At 44.8% G+C, this 17,372-nt stretch overlaps 1 protein-coding gene across 4 annotated transcripts in view; it reads right to left on the bottom strand.

Annotated features, from left to right (window-relative positions):
* FRAS1 (Fraser extracellular matrix complex subunit 1) overlaps positions 1 to 17,372 on the bottom strand; it is a 447,336-nt gene that overhangs the window by 69,090 nt on the left and 360,874 nt on the right. For 3 of the 4 annotated variants that reach the window (XR_004972271.1, XM_036337380.1, XM_036337378.1), the window contains 7 exons: positions 17,155 to 17,345; positions 15,993 to 16,146; positions 14,541 to 14,804; positions 12,485 to 12,673; positions 10,944 to 11,063; positions 10,389 to 10,568; positions 207 to 331 (listed from right to left, as the gene is read on the bottom strand). Coding sequence is in view for 3 of the 4 variants with exons in the window: in XM_036337380.1 (XP_036193273.1) it covers positions 207 to 331; positions 10,389 to 10,568; positions 10,944 to 11,063; positions 12,485 to 12,673; positions 14,541 to 14,804; positions 15,993 to 16,146; positions 17,155 to 17,345 (1,223 nt within the window). In the remaining variant the exon portion in view is untranslated. The remainder of the gene's footprint in view (positions 1 to 206; positions 332 to 10,388; positions 10,569 to 10,943; positions 11,064 to 12,484; positions 12,674 to 14,540; positions 14,805 to 15,992; positions 16,147 to 17,154; positions 17,346 to 17,372) is intronic. The other variant, XM_036337385.1, reaches the window with a different exon arrangement.

The following is a 17,372-nucleotide window of genomic DNA, read 5'->3' as shown; positions in this document are numbered from 1 at the left end:
CAAGTAGAAGGTAAGTGCCCTCTACTTTCTCCTTCACACCATCCCTCACATGATGGACTGACCAGGAACCCAAAAATGAATTCTCTTGGACAAGACCCCCGGGGGCTGTCAGAAGCCGCCTGATCTTGGCTGAGAGCAGAGGGAAGTGAAGCTCAGACAGCACCAGCTGCCCTGCAGATGCTAAGGGAATCCAGTTCCTCACCTACCTCATGGACTCCATCCGAGAGCGTGAAGCTGAAGGCATCTGAATGGTTCTCAGATTCACTAGAGTGGACATACTGAACGTTTCGTGAAGCCAGGTCAGCCTGAGTAAAAGAAGTGATCAGGATACCTGGGAAAAGGGGAGAAGAGAAACAGAGAAAGGATGCAAAAATGCTCACCATACTTCTGAGGCTGGGGAAACGTCATATGCTCACTAGATAGAGTCCTTGGCATTTGTCTCCTAGCATTTATGTGCTTCTCCCTGAGACCTGGTGTTAGAGTTGTTTGCCTACTTTTTTTTCTACAACAGCATATGTTCTGTGGGAGCACATGTTAACGTAATTATCCAGGCTTCTACTATGTGCCAAGTCAACAGCAGGTGCTCAATAAATGTTACTCTCCTTTCTCTTGGGGCTTATGCATGCAGGTCAAATCTGTGAAAGGTAGAGACAGTGCCTTATTCTCTAAATTCTTCTCTCTTAAGTTTTATATTCCCCCATAGTCTCATAGCCCTTTCTGAAAAACCTATCCTAATTTTTAATATTGTGCAATGGGAACACTGGACTAATAGGGCTTGGCTAAACCATAGCCTTGTTTCTGTGATTGGTGGGGCTTCCCCAGCCCCCACAGTTTCATTGGAAATTCTTCAAGGTCCCTTTCCAGGTCTGTGATTCTAGCTTCTCATATACCATGTTGGCCGGGCTGACAGTAGACTTACTGCATGACTCTGGGCTTTGGGCAATCATTCTATATCAACTCTAAAACGACCTAGAAAACTATTATCCTTTAATAACGATAGAAAACATATTAATTTTTTTAGAGTCATTTTGAAAGTACAAAAATCTAAAGTGATTTTGAATAATTAATGCCAAAGTATCCCACAAGTGAATAATATCTCTCTGTTTTTAAATGTCAAACAACAATTAGCGTAGAATTCTTGCTTCCATGTTAGGGCTCTGGGACTTACTTCCTGGTCCCAGCCAAGACTGAAACAAAATCACATCTTTTACACCCTCAGCACCAATTGCCTGATGTGAGTGTTGGGGTATTAATCCATTTAATCTAATCCTTCTGTTTGGTCCTGCAAATCATTTGCTGCTGCCTAAAATTTATTATTTGTCATTGTAAATCCTGGCAAAACCACTGTAGCTTTCCTGTAAAAAAAACAAACACAAACACTCACACACACACTCAGAAATTGTACTTTGACTGTGACGCAAGTATCACTGCCATCCTAAAAAATTAATAAACCTGCATGGTTTACATTTGCATCTCTCTTTATCATCTGAAATTTGTTGCCCAGATACAATAGCCTCCTGATACTGGGGCATTAATTTTTTGATGAGGCGTTTTATATTTCTGTGCTTGCTACATGAGCTCTTGACAGGCAAAAAAATGTAGCCCCTGTCTTATAGCTTTGTCTTGTAGTCTGGACAGAAATCCATACCATGCTTTAAAAATTTAATAACTTCAGACTGGCTGCGCTGAGAAATTTAAATCTTTTCCCCTGCGGTGACTCCCTCCTCATAGCTCACGGGGAAATGCTTGTCTGGATTCTCACAATCTACTGGTCACCTAATTCACTCTTCTCTTTATGAGAACCTAGGACTGACTGAGGAAGGTGATAGAATTTTCCTTCCTCTTTGGAAGGAAGCACTGGGATTGATTTTTAAAACATTTTTGAGAGGAAATGGACATATAATAAATAGCACACATTTAAAATGTACAATTTCATAAGCTTTGGCACATCCATAAAATCATCACCTCAATCAAAATAGTGAACATATCCATCACCCCCAAAGTTTCCAGCTGACAATAATTCTTCCACTCTTTCCATCCCCTACCCTATCCCAAAGCAATCAATAAATTGCCTCCTGTCATTCTAGATCAATGGTCCTCAAACTTTTTAAACAGGGGGCCAGTTCACTGTCCCTCAGACAGTTGGAGGGCCGGACTATAGTTTTTTTAAAAAAACTATGAACAAATTCCTATGCACACTGCACATATCTTATTTTGAAGTAAAAAAACAAAATGGGAACAAATACAATATTTGTATTTGCATGTGGCCCACAGGCCGTAGTTTGAGGAACCCTGTTCTAGATTAGTTGGCATTTTTTCTGATTTTTAAAAATAAATAGATTCATACAGTATGTACTATTTTATGCATAGTATCTTTCACTTGTTATAATCATTTTTCAATTCATCCATATTGTACCATGTGTTAACAGTTCATTCTTTTTATGGCTAGGTACTATTCTATTGTGTGGATATGCCATCGTTTGTTTACGCATTCACGTGTTGGTGAACATTTAGGTTAGTTCCAGTTTGTGGCTATTATAGATAAAGCTGCTACGGTCATTTGTGTACAAGTCTTTGTACCGACCTAAGTTTTCATTGTTTCTGGGCAAATCTCTAAGAGTAAAATGGCTGGAATATGTCTTGGGTCATGCTTAACTTTTTAGAAAACTGAGAAACTATTTTCCAAAGAAGGCAGTACCACTTGCCATTCCCACAGCAGTGCATGAGGGCTCTGGGCTTCATCTTAGTGGGCCTTTCCCACTTCTATCTAGAAAACACTGAACACCTACTGTGCAGAATACTATTGCAGGCTTGCTTATATATTTTAGATTTTATCCTTTAACAACTCTGGGAGGTCAAGGTTGGCATGTTACCTCGTTTTGATAGATCAGACACTGTGATCCAATTAGAGTAGCAATGTGGCCTATCCCAGGTCACACATCTAACAGGGGGACAGAGCTGGAACTGGAGATCAGGGTTGTCTAACTCCAAAGTTTATGCCTGCTAGGAGTATGTTTTTATAAAACTCATCTAGACTTTTCAGACTAGACAAGGAGCCTCTTGGATATCACCCTTATCCTTTAATTGTTTTCAATATAAAAGTAATACATGGCTATTAAAGAAAATGTAAAAAGCACAGAAAAGTAGTAAAGGATCACAGAAATCACTCATAGTATGGAATCACAAGAATCACTCATATATCTACCACTAAAATATCACCATTGTAATATTGCTGAATTGAACTGTTTCTTATACTTGATTGGCTATAACCTTTTTTTATCTGAAATATTGATTTTGATGGGGTACTTAATATTTTTATTTAAATGATACCAATGATTAAGTGCCAGAGGGTAATGAGCTGCACCTAGAATGCAAGCTTCAAAGGGACAAGCATTTTGGTGATTTCCTCACCAATGTGCACCTAGAATAGTGCCTCGCACACAGTAGGTACTCAAAACATTTTTGGTGAATGAATTTAGCTCATCCACTACAATCAATATCTGAGGCCTTACCCATTGAGCACAGAATTTTCAATCTCTCTGTACCTCCCCCCTCCCCAATTTTAGCCGTTGCTAATTGGGCATTGGAAAACTTCAGCTACTTGCTCACCACCAAGATGGTGTTTCCAGTAACATGTTCTCCCTGTTGGCTGTCACAGCAAGTACTTACCTTTTGAAAGGTTGCAGGCTTTTAATCCCATGGAAGGTATTTGCAGTCACCAACCTACTGGCTACACTATGTCTCTGGCAGTATGACGGGGACCCACATTAACCCTGTCAGCTTTTCCAATTCCCTCGAAAGGCCAGAACATTAGAGTGGTGTGGGAAAAAAGCATCTCTGAAGAAAGTACCTTCTTAAGTGGAGGTTAGGCGATTGCCTTGGCCTCTTGCTTTCAGCACGGTCGGGATGGCCCTGTACATGGGAACAGTGCTATGTCGGAACCAGTGCTGAACCACTGCAGGCTCATGCCATGGGAGACTCTCAGCTTTTCTTCAAAGCCTCCAGTTATGGGCTAAATTGTGCTGCCCCTTTCCACCCCCCGCCGCCAACTCATATGTTGAAGTCCTAACCCTCAGTGCCTCAGGTGTGACATTACTTGGAAACAGGATCATTATAGAAGTATTGAGGTCACTAGGGTGGGACGTAATCCAATATGACCATTGTCCATATAAAAGGGGAAACTTTGGATATACACATACTAGAGGCCTGGTGAACGAAATTCGTGCATGGGTACGGTCCCTAGGCCTGGCCTGTGATCAGGGCCATCTTCCCTGGCTGCCTGAAGCCGGCCCCGCCCCCTGCTGCCAACCACCCTGGTTTCCCCTTGCCATCGGGTGATCGGTACCTGATGGCTGGGGGAAGGGACCGAGAGGTCGACTGTTCCCACCTGCTCGCCAGCCCCATCCCCGCTGCTGGTCACCCTCTGTGTGTGGGGTGACCTCTTGCAGTCTGGGACCCCTTGGGGGATGACCACCTGCTAGCTTAGGCCTGCTCACTGGGGGATTTGGCCTAAGCTGGCAATCAGACATCCCTCTGGCAGCCCGGCAGCCCTCAGGGGATGTCCACTTGCCAGCAAGGAGAGCAGACCTAAGCTGTAGTCGGACATCCTTAGCGCTGCTGAGGAGGCAGGAGGGGCTCCCACCACAACCTCTGTACTGGCAGCCATCAGCCTGGCTTGTGGCTGAGCAGAGCTCCCCCATGTGGGAGCGCACTGACCACCAGAGGGCAGCTCCTGCATTGAGCATCTGCCCCCTGGTGGTCAGTGTGTGTCATAGTGACCAGTCATTCCTAGTCTTTCTGCTGTTAGGGTCAGTTTGCATATTACCCTTTTACTATATAGGATAGAGGCCTGGTGCACAGGTGGGGGCTGGCTGGTTTGCCCTGAAGGGTGTCCTGGATCAGGGTGGGGGTCCCCACTGGGGTGCCTGGCCAGCCTGGATAAGGGGCTGATGGCTGTTTTCAGGCTGGCCACACCCCCTTTAGGGTGGGGGTCCCCACTGGGGTGCCTGGCCAGTCTGGGTGAGGGACTGAGGGCCACTTTCAGGCTGGCCTGTGACTGAAGCTCCCAGCCTCTCCTTTTTTTCTTTTTTTTATTCTGGGATTTATTTACCTTCTATAATTGAAACTTTGTTGCTGTCACTGGAGCTGAGAGCCAGGCTCCTGCTCGCTCCAGCTCTGAGGCCACAGCCTTGCGAAAGCAGGTATCTGGGGTTTGTTTAGCTTCTATAATTGAAACTTTGTTGCTTCCAGAGTTCAGAGCTGGGCCGCAGCAGGCGGGGAACCTTGGCTTCCTCCATCACTGGAACAAGCAAGCCTCCTGCTTGCTTCAGCTGCGTGGCTGCCGGCTGCCATCTTGCTTAAGTTAATTTGCATATCTTGCTAATTAGCCAATGGGAAGCATAGCGAAGGTATGGTCAATTACCATGTTTGTATATTATTAGATAGGATAGAGGCCTGGTGCATGGTTGGGGTCCTGGGTTGGGGTGGGGGTCCCTGCTGGGGGCAGGCTGGCCTGGGTGAGGGGCCAGGGGTTTTTGCAGGCCTGCCACACCCCCGATCATTTTGGTCTCTGGTCGTTCTGGTTGTTCTGCCGTTTCAGTCACTGGGCTTTTATTATATAGGACTAGAGGCCTGGTGCACGAAATTTTTGCATGGGGGGGGGGGGGCGCGTCCCTCAGCCCAGCCTGCACCATCTCTAATCCGGGACCTCTCGGGGATGTCCAACTGCTGGTTTAGTCCCATGGAAGGTGTTTGCAGTCACCAACCTACTGGCTACACTAGGGGATCAGGCCTAAAATGGCTGGCTCCTAACCGCTCATCTGCCTGCCGGCCTGATCCCCCTAACTGCTCTCCCCTGCTGGCCTGATCCCCCTAACTGCTCTCCTCTGCTGGCCTGATCCCCCTAACCGTTCTCCCCTGCAGGCCTGATTACCCCTAACCGCCTCTGCCTTGGCCCCGCCACCATGGCTTTGTCTGGAAGAATGTCCAGAAGGTCGTCCAGAAGACGTCCAGTCTAATTAGCATATTACCCTTTTATTAGTATAGATAGGGAGAACACCATGTGAACATGAAGATGGCATCTAGAGGCCAGAAAAAGACCCTTCTCTCAGAAGGAACCAATGCTACTGACACCGTAATCTGGGATTTCCAGCCCCCAGGTCTGTGAGACAATAAATTCTGTTTAAGCTTCATAGTCTGTGGTACTGAGTATGGCAGGCAGCCCTAGCAGGTTCATACACCCTGCCTTCATGGAGAACCCAAACTAAGACAATTTTGGTTGGGAGTCATAATACTGAGAAAGGCTGACATTAAGAGAAAACCAAAGCATAAGTTGGCTTAAGATCACTTCTGGGAAGTCTTTCCTGACTCACCCCACCCCTCTCTCAGTAGAATTGGCTGTCCTTTGGCTCCTACTGTTTTCTGTCTTGTTGCTATCACAGCTACTAACACACACCTGCACCTATTCATTTGCATGCCGACAACTTCTGAAACATAAAGATGAGAACCAGTGCTGTGCTAGTAATCGCTGGATTCCAATACGACTCCTCCCCTAATTTAAAAATGTAACTCCTGACTGTTAGCTAAGCAACTGAATGCCCAGGTAGGGTCTGCATCTCCCAGCCACCTCACAGCTGGGTGTGACTGTTCTTGCCACTAGGCTATGACCAAAAGTGATGCTTTCTTCTAGTAATACCCATGGAAGGAGAGGGAGGTGGGCTCCCTGGCCTTCTCCCTTTACCGCTGGTGTGGGGAGGACACAACTGCAGTAGTTGTTAGAGTAGAAACGGGAGCCTCATGTTGGGGATCACTGAGCCACCCGGGCCATCTGCCTCTCAATTTTTCTGAAAAAGAAAACTTCTTGCTTCAGGCACTGTATTTTGAAGTCTCTTTATTCCAGCGGCCTAGCTTCTGCCCTAATAATTTATTTCCTTTCTCTGATTTACCAGGAAAAAGAGAATCTTTTGTCTCCCTGATGTGAGGTTGTGGCCACCTCAACCTTGACAGAGCACTTGTGGGACTAGACTCCCAGATCCTCGGAGTCTGGTTCTGGTGTCTGTCTTCCACAGTTGGCGGAGGCAGATGGCCCGTGACATCGCCTCAGGGGAAGGAAAGACGCTCTGCACAGCTTTCCCGTCTATCTACAGAGAGCAATCGCTCACCATGGGCAGGCCATGAAAGGCGGCATGAGAATCGGTCCACTTCACAGTGAGCCATCAGGAGGATGTCTGCAACACCAGTGGCAAGTGATCACTGCACGAGGTGTGGGTCCCAAGATAGCTCAGTGCCTGCACTACAGACCCTGGCCTAGAAGATGCTCTGCTCCTCTCAGAAAGACCAGGTCCAGCCCAACCCCAACTCCTGGCAGAGACATGCTCACCATCTGAGACAAATGGGGTGAGGTGCTGCTAATCTTTTAAAAAAAGAATTCTAAATCCTCACCCAAGGACATGTTTACTGATTTTAGAGAAGGAGGTGGGGGGTGGGAGAGGACAAAGGGAGAGAGAAAGATAAAGACAGAGAGACATCGATTGGTTGCCTCCTGTACATGCCCTGACTGGGGATCGGACCCACAATCTAGGTATGTGCCTTGACCGGGAATTGAACCCACAACTTCTGGTGTACGAGGTGATGCTCCAACCAACTAAGTCACCTGGTCAGGGCAGGTGCTGCTGCTCTGTAAGCTGTAGTCAGCTGCCTTAAGAGAGGATGGTAAGTCAGCAACATAGATTTCCTCTGAAGGGAGACCTTTGACATTTAGAAAGAATCAAATGCATGAAAATATTCTCATTTAGGGGAGACAGAGAAGGAGAGGATGCTGATGAAATGGGACTTGTAATGAGGGAGGGGCAGGGAAGTCCTGCCCTATTAGCAATGGTGTGAGCTCCCAAGAATAGCAGGGAGGGGACTGCATCCAGTATCTGGTTTACTTAAGAATTACCAGAAACAGGTGAATTAAGAAAAACTGGTTAGCTTGGGAGACTGCCTGGATTAGGAAATCAAACCTGGAGGAAAAGGGCAGGTGAAGGAAGAATCCCAGGTAGAGCACGACATCCCCCTATTTTGAGAAGGCACTTTCCCAAGAGGAGGGAGAAGTGTGTTCACCTACGGGTCGCTCCCTGAGCCATACTGGCGTGGTCTTTGCAGATAGAATTCAAGCTCAGTGACGGTGATACTGTAAACACCAAAAAGGCGAATCTGGAGCAGCCTCACACAGGACTCAGCAGAGCCTGGGGTCAGAGAAGAGCGAGGCTGGGATTTACCAGCCCTGGGCACTGGCAGTGTCTTGCAGGAAGCTCAGGGCCTTTCAAAGCCCCGGGTAGTGAGCATGCAGTTGCCCATCACAACAGCCAAGAGTCTGCCCTTTCATCTTTGGAGAGAAACAATCAGCAACCTGACAGGATTCTGGCAGAAGCAATTAGCTCATGAATTAGTTATCCAATATCTCATGCAGCCAAGGTCTTAGAAGTGCTGATCTGCATACTCCCTGGGGAATTAGGCCACAAAGGGTAGGCCACCTGCTTCAATTTGCATTAGGGTTTTGGCCAGTCTGTCCACCCCTCCCCAAGCCCTCCCACCAGACACACATGACACTCCTTCCTCTAGCATCACTGTGGACCCCGACATGGTCTGCCACATCAGCCTCCAGCTCTGGTAACTCATCTCCCACCACCCTCGCTCTCACTCACTGCCACAGGCACACTGGTCTCCTTGATGTGTCTGGAACCTGATGTGCCAAGCTGATCCTGACTTTCTGTTCACACTCGCTGATGCCTCTGTCTGGGATGCTCTTTCCTTATCTGCAGCTTGGCTGGCACCCTCACTTTCTTTGGATCTCTGTTCAAATACCATCTACTTATTAGAAGGCCCTCCCTCACCCCTTGCTCCCTGTGCATCCTGGTGATGCCCTTGTTTTTCCCCCAGCAGGCATCACCAGTGATATATGATGTATTCTCTTGCTTGACTGCTTACTCTCTGGTTCCCTGCATTAGATGGTCAGCACCATCAGGGCAAGTACTTCCCCCGTTTTGCTATTTCCCTGGTTGAGTGAAGACTCTGTAGCCTAAAATACAAAGAAAAGCAATGAGGATCTAAATATCCTGCCAGCTGCCTCTAGCCTGTATGACGTACAAAATAAAGACAATTCAACCTTTAGAATGTTTATTCGGCAAGTGTCTCTTGTCCTTCACCTTCCTTCCACTGGCATGTTCCATGGGTTCTCTCCCTGAAATCCCTTCCTTCCTTCTCTCCTTCCTTCGCCAGCTGCGGCCCAGTGAATACTTAGTAGGTACCAGGTATTACCTCATACATTATTCTCCTCTTACCTAGTCCTACTACTGTTCCCTGGGTGAAGCTTCACTAGCTCCCACCTGGTCAAATGTGAATCTCCTACCCACGGCCATTGCCTCCTTTTCCCTTCTTTCGTTCATCCTGTTGGACTCCAGATAAATTTCTCTTCTTTTCCTGCCTCAAAATTCTGCAGCGACTTCCTATTGCCTATTTAATTAAATAGGAATTATCTGAGATTTGAAAACCCTCCATAAAATGTCAGTTTACTCATGAGCACCATCTATTTTCAGAGCATATGCTTTAGCTAAACTAGCCCAGTCATTTTTTTTTTAATGTGTCCACATGCTGTCCCCATCTCTGGAAATTAGCACAATTTCTGTCTGCCCAAACTGTGTCTTCCAAATGCCACCGCCAGGCACCTTATCACCCCATGTAGCCTCTCCCACTTTTGAACTCTTATGACAACAGGTTTATGCAGTTCTTTAAGTACCTGCCATAGTCTTCCTTGAGTTATGGTTATCTGCAGGGAAAAAGTTCCTTATCTCACCCAGTAGAAAACTCTGGAAGGGGAGAATTGTATTTTATTTACCTTTTTTTTTTCTTTACCAGCAGCAGCTAAACTAGAATCTTGCTCAATAGACATGCTCACTTGCTCTTTGCTGAATTAAAATTCTAAGCACAATGCATCCACACCAGGCCAGGTGCTCAAAGACTTTAAAAGAAGAACAGAGTGCAGTGTTTGCCCTACGAAATTGACAGTCTAGTTATAAAGACAAGTTTGCTTTATAAGATTGCAAATTTTTATTCAACTTTCAGTGAGCACCTACAGTTTGCTAAATATAATGCAAGGCGGTATCTCATGGTCAAGATTAGTGATGCAGAAAATAAATACTTATAGATTCTAGGGATATGTATTCTAGGGGTATGTCATGGGTAAACTGACATTTTATGGAGGGTCTTCAAATCTGAGATAATTCCTATTTAATTAAATAGGCAATCAAAAGTCACTGCAGAATTTTGAGGCAGTGAATACATTCTTTAGTCCACCCCAACACGGACTAAATGCCAACTTTGGCTTGATGAAGCATCGACAGGCTTACCTGGTGACCCTGCATGCTCCAGGTGGCCCAGCTGGGGCTGTCTGGTGATTCTGTAGGTTAGTGCTGCCGGCTCGCTCTCCTGGTCAGTGGCAGAGAGCTGCAGGGTGGTGATTTTCTTCACTGAGTTTTCATCTAAGACCATTCCTTTATTGGTGGTGATGACCGGTGGGTATTTGTCTTCTGAAAATATTAGAAATAGTGATTTGAAATGGGATATTTTTAGCCTCCTTTCTTCAATTCTGGATCTGGTGCCCGGGGGTAAGATCAGAATAGCTCTCAGAGAGAGATAGAGACAGAGATAGAGATAGAGATGAGATAGAGATAGAGATAGAGATAGAGATAGAGATAGAGATAGAGTTAGAGATAGATAGAGATAAAGAGAGAGAGATAGAGAGAGAGTCCCAAGGAGCCAGAGCTTCACACAGCAGTGGGGACATGATCTCAGATTTCCTTACTGGTTGGTTAAAGGAAAGGCTCAGCCTCAAGGTAATCACAGTATAGATTCTTTAACTTCAGAACCACTGATGTATTTTTAGAGACCCAATGCCCCCTTACCCAAAACAATGATGGAAAATGACTGGCTGATCAATTTGTTGCCTTCTCCATCAACCACATCAAACTTAAAGTCAAAGTTCCCACCAGATTCTCCTCTTCTGTGACTGTATTCTACCTGGCCTGCAACAAGAACAACAACAACAAAAATCAAGATTTGCTATTAATGCTTTCTGCTCTTATTTCTGAAGTGGGAGGTGGTAATTCGATTGGTATCCATACTAAGGAATCAATTAACACTCTCCTGACTTCGACATTATTTTTGACATTTTAACCTAAAGTTTTCATTTCCTCATTTCCTCTCCCACTCTGGGCTTCCTCCTGTTAAAATCACCTGAAATAGCATTGCTTATAGCTGGGGCTCGGCTTTTGGGAAAGAGTCTGAGGGTCTCATGTATAACTCGATCAGCAAAACTGCCCATGTGGAAAATGTGCGCTGACCACGCCCACGTCACTGGTGTGACCCTGTATATACCCATGTCATGGGAGAAGAGGCTGAAGCGCTCAGCCCACATTCTCCTAGAAAGCATCACTTCCACTTCCCAATACAGCCTTACATCATTTTTGGAACAACACAAAATATAACCAACCAACAAGTAAATAGATAAACAAACAAATAAACTCTACACAGAAGTCCAGTGGATCCAAAGGGAGAAGTGCAATGTGTCACACTGTTGTGAACCCGCCAACTTCACTTCTAAGTACCCAGCAATGCAACTAGAACCAGATCTCTGGGAAGAGGGGCCTCGTCTCATTTTTAAAGAGACACTGATGCAAGGAGTAATTAAGGAATGACTATCCCTTTGCTTATTCTGCCCCCTTTATTAAAGTACAGACAGGTCCAATGAGAATTAGGCTGCTACCACTTTTACGTGTGAGTACATGGACAGGACCCTTATTTTATGCTCCTTGGGGGCATATTTCCACCTCGAAATGGAATTGCACATCACCACAAGATGTTGGATTACTTTCCCCCACAATATGCAACACCCCCCCCTTTTTTTTTTTACCCCTGAAAGCACTGTGCAGTAACTGCGTAGCATTTAACATTTATGCTTTTACATGACATCAGCATTTCCTGGAGGAGGGATGAGCTATGTAATCTCCCCTAGGCACCTCGATTTATGCCCTTCCATTTTGCTTAGTTCATTAACTTGCGCTCTTCGGGGAGCTGAAAAGAGATATAAATTGTTCACCTAAGGCAGGCATAATTTTCACCCAAATCCATCCCAATTCACTTCTTTTTCCTTTCCCTTTCTCACATACACTTTTTAGCACTACAGCAAGTCAAATGATTTTTCCCTCTCCACAACAGCCCCAAATTTCATCAATGCTATGTCAAAGGATGAACACATTTTAGCCAAGAATGATAGTTTTTTAAAAAATTGAGGAGTCAAGAAAGAATAAATGGAGCTATAACTCAGTTCTTATTCAAAACAAAGAGTGTACAGTTGCCTGCCATAGGCTACCAGGCATTTAACTCCCACTCGCTATTGTGGGTGGAGTCTGAGGAAGCCTGGGTAGGCTGAGGACCCCTGGATGACCTTGGCTGATGTCAGCCTGCGTGAAACTCCGGATGGGGCCTTTGACGGAGATTTGCTCCAGGTTGCCGTGCTTCACTGTCTGCAGGCGCCCAGCACCAGGATCTTCCTTCATAATGAACATCACCTGACTTTCATCTGAGTCAGTGTCTGTCACTTTCAAGTGCTGTTCTGTGATGCGTGCTGCAGACCCTGGGCAAGAATAGGAGATGCAGGTCATTCCCCATCATTGCCTTTGAATAGGACGTCAAATGATTTCAGGAGATGGCTCTGGGTCTAGGCAAGTAGAATGTACTTGCCCTTCTGTTTCCATCTCAATAAATGTTAATTTCCCAACCTCCCAATTTGCTATCAGCTGTTGAGTGTAAGTCTAAGCCCCCTTTCTCTCCTGATCCACTCTCACTCTCTATGTTTGCTCTAGTTCCACAACCTATTAGTTAACCCTATAATAAAACTTGCTTGGACCTAATTTATTTACTGCCTTGAGGATCACCAAATCATAAACTCACAAACATATCTGGTTGCCATCTCAGACCAAATAGTCAAAAGCATTGCTCCTCAAGACAGAAGATATGGTGAGGTGACAGAGCAGGGGGAGCCGAGTGCTGGGCCCTGTGAGGCTGCACAGCTGTTGGGGATGAAGGCAAGGCACTGGTTCCTGGCAAACACCTCTTCTGAGGGCCTCACCCTTGCTTTTCTGTTCAGCCGATTTCTCATATTACAAATAGTAAATTCTGGTAAAGTAGATCCTAGTCACCCAGGTGTTGGAGAGATAGTCCACCATGGGCCCTGGGTGCCCCTGCATTTCCTGCTGGGGAATGCAAAGAATGCAAGGCCTGACCACTCGTTACCCAGGCCATTCTCAGGGATGAGGTGATGCCTTCCCCTGGGACAATGATCAGGCTTGCATATTGCTCAGTGCTCCTCTACTGAAATGCATCCCACTGCGGGCGAAGGTGTCCATCTGGGCCCTCTGCACCATCACAAGACATGGAGGGCAGAGAGAACCAAAGCAAACTTCCAATGGCAATGCTGCCTGTTGTGCTGTGAGTAACAGAGCACTCTGTCTCAGAACCAGGAATCTTGTGTCTTCCACTAGCACCCATGAAACAGAAGCAGGCTAACTAAATTACTTGTAAATAGGGTAAAGTTAAATCCAAGAACTAATACTTGGGACCTTTGGGAATCTCCAAATTTTATTTCTTAAAATGTGTTGCTTTTTTAAAATTTATTTTTAGAAAGAGAAGAAGGGGAGGGATAGAGAGATAGAAACATCGATGAGAGAGAAACATCATCAATCGGCTGTTTCCTGCATGCCTCCTACTGTGGATGGAGTTCACAACCCAGGCATGTGCCCTGACTAGGAATCGAACCAGTGACCTCTTGTTTCATGGGTTGACACTCAATCACTGAGCAACACCAGCCAGCTCTCCAAATTTTCAAGTACCGTTATATTATTTTTACTACAGAATACATGGGAAACTAAGAAGAGACTAACAGAACTCCAGTGGAATGTAGCTGCTCTGAGGGTAAAAGGCCCACTCCCTAATTAACCATGCTAATGCAAACTGACTCTAAGACTGACAGGTGTCACAGCTTCTTCGGGGTTGCTTATATATGCATACACAAAATTGTATGTATAAAAATTACCATAGCAAATGAGTCTCAATTATTTGCACAATCTTTTTAGTGAATGACAGTTTCCCAATTGCCCCACCATGCCAATTTTTTTTTTTTTTTTAATAAGCATGTTGAAAATCCTACTGGATTTCTTTTGTTGTTTCTATGTGGGATTGGTTGGGCAGTGGCAACGTTCACCCTTAGAAATACTATAAACTCTTCTCAATCTTTTCTCAAATTCTGAAAAGGCTTCTGGCCCAAAGAATTTCAGAGATTCACATTTGTCACAACTTTCAGCATCCCTAAAGCAACAGTTCTCCCCAACTCCAGTCTCCCTGAGTTCTGAACCCTTAGCTTATAACCTCCTACAGAGCTAACGTGGAAGGAAGACTTGCACTCTGACAAAGAACCATACCACTCTCTTCCATCCCTCTGGTACCTGCTGAGAGCTGTAGGCCTCGGTTAACAGCCAAGTGGGGGGCGTCACCCGTAGGCAGCTCAATGTATATCTCCATCCTCCCTGTGTCCATGTGGAGTCCATCAGAGAGAGAGAACCAGAACTCATCCACCTCCACACCGGGCCCACCAGGTGTGTACCCCACCAGCCCACCCAGGATGTCCTGGTAGGTGAAGGAGGAGCCCTGGTCTAAAATCCTCCCATTCTCCAGAAGCTCAGAAGCAGTCTGCCTCTGGCGTAGGTGACCTGAGAAAGGAAGAAAAACAAAGAGGCAAAGGTAAGAATATATATGGCACCAAAACACTGCCTGATTGTGTCAACCAGTATGACCCTGGAAGAGTGTCAATCACCTCAGAGGCTCTTGGTGACACATACATAAGTGACCAAAAACTTAGCATCTTATAAATAAGCACAGGATGCTTCCCTGTGGCCTCTTCTACAAATAAAAAAGATAGAGCCCCACTTTTCCTTAAAATCTCTTAAGGAGACACAAATGGATGTGGTAATCTAATGGCTTAGAAATCAAATCCCACTCCATGAATTCAAACTCATTTCATTATCTAAACCTTATTTTCCCCTTATGCAAAGTGAAAATAGCACTCCTCACTCGCTGCCTTCCTCCCAGGGCATCTGGGATAGGAGATAAGGATGTGTTTTGAATTCCTTTTAAATTCAGAAAGACGCCAAGCATCTTTGGGTTGAGACATAATTTGCTGTTTTCGTGGGTCATGTGTACCACAATGAAACAGTTAACATGCTTCATTAAAGAAAGTAAAAATGAATGAAGGCAAGATAAAATGCAGCAACCCACAGCCTCTTCAATTAACCCTCCATCAACAACAACAGTTTCATCTTTAAGAGACCAACGGATGTTAGGATGGACCCTTGGGAGATGAAAATTCCAGCGTTAGCTAATACAGGGGGATGATGCTTAGGAAAGAATTAGGTAGAAGACCCCGACTTAAACCTCTGGTTTAATCAGGAAAAGTGACTTTTTGTGTGTGCAAAAGTTTATAAAGACATCTACCATGCCTCTAACCTGAAATGAACACCTTTTGCAATTAATAACAAGGCTGTTCCTTGCCTAAGATGGCCACAGATTACCAAGCAATGATGCTTTCTCTGAAAAGAGAATTTGCAGCTTCTGAAACCTGTTTTGTCTGAGGTTACATAGAAAAGTGAGAAACAGCTGAAATTGAATTTCAGAAACACCAATTACCTAGGATTCAGGCTTTTAGAGCAACTGGTATCTTCTGTGAGCCCAAAGAATATCAGTTAGCTGTCAGCTAGCTGTGATGTTGATTTGTATGTAGATGCAAAGAATGAATGAAATACAGGCAAGGCAGAGAAACAATCCGCTGGAATCTATGTGTTCATTCTAATAACCCATAGGGCACCTCAATTAAGGAACTTTATACAGCAGTTGCGTCCTACCGTGGTCAGGCTTTTTTGTCAATACAAAAATCAGCTCATTATCTGGGGTGTCCAGGTCTTGCAAGCTCAAAGAAAAATTGCTTATCACGACTCCCGAGCTCAGCTGCACGCGCAGGGGCTGCAAAGTCATCCTGGGAGGCTCATCATTCTTCCTCTGATTAAAGCACAGAATATTAGGTCTCATACAGGTGCCGGTTTAAGAAGGGAAAACGCACATTATTCAGAGGAAGTAATATTGGTGCGCCAACTTTCACTACCAAAATAGCATTTAATGTGCCACGATGTTTAATTCCCAATCAAAATGGCTAGTTTCCAAGGAGAGCAAGTCGCACAAACAAAATGTCCCCTTGCAAAGAAACAGGAACAGGAGGACATTCTACACAAATCTTCTCAGATCTTTTCCACATGTACAATGATCATATTTCCCAGACCACAAAGAAAAATGGGCATGTGGTTAGGCCAGTACAAGTACATTTGGGGGATAAAAGGACACATTATTTGAAATCAGAACTGTCTTAGAAAACCCCAAGCATATCATAGTGTCTGTAGGAGGACACCACATTTGACAGTGTGGGTTTTTAAAGTTGTCTCCTTGCTCTTATGCCAGCGCCACCCACATCACTGTCCCTGAAGGGTACTAAGGGTACCAGCTGTTTTATTTGCTCAAGGTAGAGGGTATTCCATTCTGAGTTTTTATCTTTTTCTTTCTCTCTCTCCCTGGTAGAGCAAGCCTAGGTAGTGCTCCAGTGAAAATAAATGCAGTATCAAGGAACATAGTTCTTTGATGCTATACTTTAATGAATAAATGCATTAAAAACTTAAGAGAAAGCAAATATGCACATAGAAGAATTTCAGGGGAAAATTGGCATATGTTAGTTTTCATCTAAATATGAGATTAGCAAGGTTTATCTGTCTGACCCCCACAAACTGTTTTCACACAGAACGAATAGATTTTACCCTGAAATGGAAGTTTAGATTTCTAGGTCAGACCATCCCCAAATGCCAGCCTTAATTCTATAAATTTCAGTAGGTTAGGGTTATTTTTTCAAATTAACCTCTAAAACTGAAGGTCAAATTCAATCTCCCTTGCTTTTCAGTTTATATAAAGCTATTTCACAGTGGGATATTATGGTCAAAGGCCCAACTTCTCCAAAGTCCTTACCTCGATGGTGATATTGATGCTGTGGATTTCCGAATGACTATTTCCATTACTTACATAAAAACTAAAGATATCATGAGTGGGCTCAATGCTTTCATGAACACTCTGAAAGTAGTAAATGTAGTTTTCCAGAATATCTTGAATTGGGAAGGATGCCTCTGGGTCACTAGTAGTTCCAGGGCCAAAACGATCACCTGCATCAACAAGAGAGAACTTTTACC

Source organism: Myotis myotis, unplaced genomic scaffold, assembly GCF_014108235.1.
Source record: "Myotis myotis isolate mMyoMyo1 unplaced genomic scaffold, mMyoMyo1.p scaffold_m19_p_1, whole genome shotgun sequence".
NCBI classification, from domain to species: domain Eukaryota; kingdom Metazoa; phylum Chordata; class Mammalia; order Chiroptera; family Vespertilionidae; genus Myotis; species Myotis myotis.
Note: the sequence above shows the minus strand (reverse complement) of the source record. Positions and strands in the feature narration are given on the sequence as shown.